General features: G+C 38.6%; 1 protein-coding gene across 1 annotated transcript in view; it reads left to right on the plus strand.

The window, feature by feature from the left end:
- Positions 1-1,975, plus strand: part of ORC5 (origin recognition complex subunit 5) — an 80,967-nt gene extending 78,992 nt beyond the window's left edge. The window contains exon 14 of the mRNA XM_043588657.1: positions 1,185-1,975. Coding sequence (XP_043444592.1) covers positions 1,185-1,230 — 46 coding nt within the window. The 3' untranslated portion in view covers positions 1,231-1,975. The remainder of the gene's footprint in view (positions 1-1,184) is intronic.
- Positions 1,976-6,000: the final 4,025 nt, after the last annotated feature.

A 6,000-nucleotide genomic window follows, 5' to 3' on the forward strand; every position in this document is an offset into this window, starting at 1 on the left:
AGCTACTTTTAGTTGTTTAATTACTGTTAATGATAATAGGATTGTCCTGGCATTGTTTTTACACCATTTGGAAAGGTTTAGTATTCTTCAAAGGAACTGTTGTAATGAAACAATTAAGGTATTCTTCGGTCCTACATTAGGTGCCACAATAGCCATAGCGTCTCATTTGAGCTATTTTTAAATGTGTTTTCATAAGCAGCATTCGCAGTTCCCCATTCCAAATTTCAAACAACATTTGATATGTCAGTCATTTGCTTAGAAACTTTTTTAGAAAGTGTATTACAAAATGATAGACAAAAACATTAATTGATGATGGTTTAATAAATAAGAGCATGTAATTACTGAATCTTTAAAAGGCTGTTCTCACATGGATGATTATTTTTGCAGAATTGAATACTTTAAAGCTTTAATTTTATACTTATTGCTAGATCATTATATCTAATTATTTTGACCATTTATTCAAATAATAAACCTCCAAGTCTGAATATTTATGGTGAAGAATGAGTTTGGAGAAAGGAAAATAATTATATGTCTCTGTCCCTCTGCTATTTTATTCTGCCTGCCATCAGAGTACAAAAATATACATTCACATCGTCTGTTTGTTGTACCATGTTCTTGGATCATACAGATTTAGTTACAATACGCACGCAGGTCACCCAGTGTTGAAAGACTGAAAAGAATGAAAACTACAAATGAGGACAGATCAGCTATGCATTATGTAATGATAAAACAGGTGTTTTGGAAGATAAACAGTGTTCAGAAGCAGAGAAGATTTAAATACTTTTGCATCTCTAATTACTTTATTCTGGTTTTTAGACAAAAAGAAGATAGCTTTCAAATGAAATCGAAACTTTCTGTAGGATAATTGAAATAAAGAATGTTGGATAGTTCTAACTTTGTTTCCTTTTTTTTTTTTTTCCAGAAAAGCAAACTTTATGTATGGGTCGGGGTGGTGGTGGTGGGGGGGGTGGGGTGCAGAAAGGAAAGTTTTTAAAGAAACCTCGTTCCTAGTGACGTTTTATAAAATGAATACCATTCCTATCGTGGTGCTTTTCATAGCCCTATAGGATTGGTTAGCGTTAGTTGTGAATAATTTTGCATGTGCTTTCCAGAATCGTACATAACAAAGCTGAGCAGTCTAGGGGGTGAGGATACTAACATATATTATCTATTTTTGTTTATAGGACGGTGAACTTTGACATAATAAAATACTTGTATGATTTCTTGTGAAAACAAGCTTCAAAGCCATATGGACACTGTGACAATGACTAAGCCAAGCTGTGTTCATCCAACTACTTAGCTGGCCAGGGAGAGGAGTTCTTTGGCTCTATTGGATTTGTCCAGACAGGTGCTGGCCCAGCATGGAATCTGATGAAAATACTCTGATTGGTCTGGGTGGATGTGAGCAGAAGACTATTTACCAGGGACCCTGGAGTATTTGGAAGCAACGTGTTAATTATAAACAGCAGGGTTTGAGCACAATCTGTTCTACTCTTAATGATGTTATCTTAACACTGAAATTGCCTGAAACCCATTTACTTAGGACTACATTTTGCTCTGTGAACTATCCCCTGCGCTTTGAACGTGCCAGCAGCCCTTGTATATAAGCCCAGTCTTTTCACTTCCTCTCCACAGGAGCCTCTGCAGTTGCTTGCCAAAGCAGATTTTCCTAAGGCCACCGTTTTAAAAGATCATAGTTGCAAAATATAATAAATAGAAGGTGTTTTTTTTTTTTAATCCAAGCTTGTATATGCTTAGCCTTCACCCTGATTTTCTTAAAAGGCCCAAGGTAGTTTGATCAGATATAGGCCAACTTTCCATCCCCAAGCCTGCTTGATAACTGCAGTCTGCTTGTGTGGGGTTTTTCTGGTCACTCTTGCAATTAATCACCCAACCTAGCTTTTTAATCCGTGTTTTCTTTCTTAAATTACTGGACTTTAAGAGTTCCACAATAAAAGTTTTTCCTGTTATATCAGTTATGAACCTTGGGTCTGATTTTTTTGTCGGTTCATATTTTGAAGAGGCTTTCTGTTAGCAGTTGAATACTTGAAAATTGTTCTGAGCAGATTTAAAGTGCTTGATTACAGAGCCCAGTTTACATTTCAAGGGCATTTTATTCTTTCCTTCCTTTTTTGAAGAAAAATTCTCAAAATAGTCACTGCCAGATAGGAAACCTCTTCATGTGGTTACTGCCTGCCACTTTCTGGATCAAAGAAAGCAAGCAGTTCTGTTCTTGCATTTGTTTGGAGGTAATAAGAGGGAGAGAAGGAATGGACTTCCTGTTTGCCTCCCAAAGGATAACATCCACCTTACCTGAGATTTCCCACAGAAGGTGGTGAAATTTTGTGTTGCGGAAGATGTTTGGAGAAACCAGGACCAGGGGAGAGCCATGTGCATTGCAACTTCAGGCGTAGGTTTCCTGCACAAAGAAAACCAGGTATCATTGAGGTAGAAATCAGCTTGGGTAGCTGATTCAAGGAGGAGCAGTGGTGGGAGTTTTCAGCCCCTCATAGTTTACTGTAAAGTGGCAGGCCTGCAATACAGTCTTCTTGGATAGGCTGGGCCCAATCTGCATTTCGAGGGAAGAATTCTGGAATGTCAGAGGGAGAAGAGATTATCAAATAGGGAACTGCCGTGAAGGACGGAAAGGAGGCAGAATACACTTAGAGGAATGTAAGTGACTCTGCCTCCTCCTCACTGCTGGCCACCTGTCCCGCAGCACCTTGCCTCTCCTGTACCTGCTCCACACAGTGCTACCAGCCCCACAGGAGGCTTCCCTGAAGAAGACCTTGTAACCAGAGCTTCCCTGCTCCTGACTGGACCATAAGACCTTCTCTGTTTATAATTCAGTTTCTAATAGCTTGGTAAATGACTCACTAACTAATTTGATTAATTTATTTAAATGAAGGCTAACAGAGCTTAATATGGATATTAGCATTTTAACAAGGGTCATCCGCAAATGAATTGTGTAATTGGATGATAGGAATCTCCAATTACAGGAAGGAGTCTAATGATGAGAATTAGGCTGGCTGGTGGGCCAGATATTTCCATGAAGAAAGGAGGTGCTTCGAGAATGGGAATCGGTGCAGCCACTGTGGAAAACAATGTGGAGTTTCCTCAACAAATTAAAAATAGAACCAGCATATGATCCAGCAATTCTACTTCTGAGTATTAATCTGAAGAAAATGAAAAATAATTTGAAAAGATCTATGCACCCCAATGTTCACTGCAGCATTGTTTAAAATAGCCAGGATATGGAACAACCTAAGTGTCTATCGATGGATGAATGGATAAAGAAGATGTGGTACATACATGTGATGGAGTACTACTTTGTCATAAAAAGGATGAAATCTTGTTATTGCAGCTATGCAGATGGACCTTGAGGGTGTTATGCTAAGTGAAAAAAGTTAGAGCAAGACAAATACTCTATGATTTTTTTTATATGTGAAGTGAAAACACTAAAATGAAACCGAACTCCTAGATACAGAGAGCAGACTGGCGGCCAGATGGGAAGGGCATTGGTGGGGGCGGGGGGTTGTGAAATGGGTGAAGGGAGTCAAGAAGTACAAACTTCCAGTTGTTAAATAAATAAGTCATGGAGATAAAATGTACAGTATGGCAACTGCAGTCAATAACCTTGTGTTGCATATTTGAAACTTGATAAGAGAGTAAATCGTAAAAGTTCTCATCACAAAAAATAAAACTTTTTTCAACCCTAATTTTAATATACACTATAAACATCTTAATTTCTAATGCCAAATATAAAACATACAAAATATACTGTTGAAATTTATCAGGAAATCACTTTGTTATGTAACTAAAATAATGTTCTGTTGCATTATTTGTAGAAAGAGGAGGTATTTAAATTATGTTCAGCATTTATTCTGCCTAGGTCTAAAAATGATTAGGTGGTAGAAGGAGAAAGTTACCACGCTGTAGGTTTTTAGAGTTTTAATACATGGATGACCATACATTTGAAAAGTGTTTTCTTTGAATGGCTGTGACCCACGTATACCTTGTTAGGTGGAGATCTTAGGCCCTCTTCCCTCTTGCTTTCAAGTTAGTTTTCAGTCCGTGAACCAGTCTTCATTGCAGAAGCAAATTGCTTTTCAATAGCTCTGGAAGGGATTCTGATCCAACAAGCTTATTCTCATTAAGCCCTAAGGTTAGAAGGGGGTTGACTCTAGGATAGCAGTTAAGAGTTGGGGCTCTGGAGTCTGATCACTTTGGATCAAATACCAGCTGTGTTTCTACAAGCTGTGTGACCTTAGGCAAGTTGTTGAATTTGCCTGTGCCTCTGTTTTCTTACCTGTACAGTGGAGGGCAGAATTTACCTCCTGGGAGAGTTTGGAGGATTAAATAAGTTGATACAGCTGAGCCAGTAATTCTCAACTGAGAACAGTTTTTCCCCACCATGGAATATTTAGTAATTTCTGGAAATATTTTTAGTTGTTATACTCTGGAATGCATGGAGGGAAGAGGGATGGAGTGCTGCTAAACATCTTACATGCATGTCCCGCACAGAATTACCTGGCTCATGATGTCAGTAGTGCTGAGGTTGGGAAACTCTGATCTAAGTAAGGTACCTGGCATAGTAAGTGCTCAGTAAATGTTGGCTATTGCTATCATAAAATATTTGTGGCCTAGAAAAGAAGTAAATGAAGGAATATAGAAACAGTCCAACTAAAAAGGAAAGAGGTACTCTTCCCTAACCATACCTAAAGAAAATAACTCTTGTTGGAAATTTTGGAATTATTCAAATGGACACAATATCTTGGATTTTTATTTTTTTTAATTGGAGGATTTATAAGCTGGGCTCTAGTTCACACACAGATTTCATTACTTATTTTTCAGGATTTTATTGAATAGTGGAAAGCATGAGCTCAGTGATCGAATCAGAGAGCAAGTGACATACACTTTTCCTTCAAGGTGTGATGGTTGAGCAATTAGTGGTGTACCTCCAATGGATTTAGTTAACTGACAACCGTTTAGTGTAATTAAGGTCTGGAGCTTGGAAAGCTCCAGTGTAAGAAGCAACCTCTTTAGTCTCTCCAAGGCGTGCACTCCTGTGTATACTGTGCAAAGAAAAGTAATGCATCAAGTCCAGGAATAGTGCATCCCTTATCTCATCAAGTACTAAGTCTCTAAAATAGTTGAAATGCAGCAGCTGCCCCCAGGTGTGCAGTTAGGGCTGTCATGGTGTCCTCTAGTGTTAGCTGAACACTCACACTGTTGTGTATCATAATTGGTTGCATTTTATGCCTTCAGCCATGAACAGAGACTTGGAAGTAATTAGCCCAGAGGTTGATGTTATTCGGCTTCCTCCCCTACATTTTGAAAGCTTCATCTGCTACAAAGTGGGACTGTCTATCATATGTAAATCGTTTTGATAATTTTGTATGTAATTTCAGTCTGCTGACACATTTTGCTTTCAAAAATGCTTAGTAGAGCTCAAAGAAATCTTTCCTATCAAGATACCAACATTTCACTCAAATTTGCTATTAAATGGCCTGAATACACAGTTAGTGTTCATTTTCCAGCAGTGACACATTCATGAAGCACAGTATGAGAAGTAGAAATTTGGTAGAGCAGAGAAAATTATAATCAATTCATTCATTTAACTGCATGTTGATGCACAATAATGATGGGAATTTTAGAAGGCATTCAACTGTTTGAGTAAATAGTGGTAGCTTTGGCATGAGCAGAGTCTGGATTTTAGAGATAGTGAAGGTTTGCCTGGGTTTTGGATGAACCACAAACTATTTCACTGGTCTTTGAAGAGGCTGAGAGTCTAATGACATTTCCCATACGAATATTCAATATTCATCCGAAAAATATCAAGTACCGGCTGTGTGCCAGGCACTGTGTTGGGTGTACAAGGTACCGCAGTGGTCAAAGGAGTCAGATGTCTGGCCTGGACAACAAGTGCTCTCAGCATCGGTAGGGCCATTCCATGAGAGAGGAAATCTTGGGAGAAGGACTAGATCTGTGGGATGAGGA

The sequence above is a fragment of the Prionailurus bengalensis genome, chromosome A2, assembly GCF_016509475.1.
Source record: "Prionailurus bengalensis isolate Pbe53 chromosome A2, Fcat_Pben_1.1_paternal_pri, whole genome shotgun sequence".
In the NCBI taxonomy this organism is placed as follows: domain Eukaryota; kingdom Metazoa; phylum Chordata; class Mammalia; order Carnivora; family Felidae; genus Prionailurus; species Prionailurus bengalensis.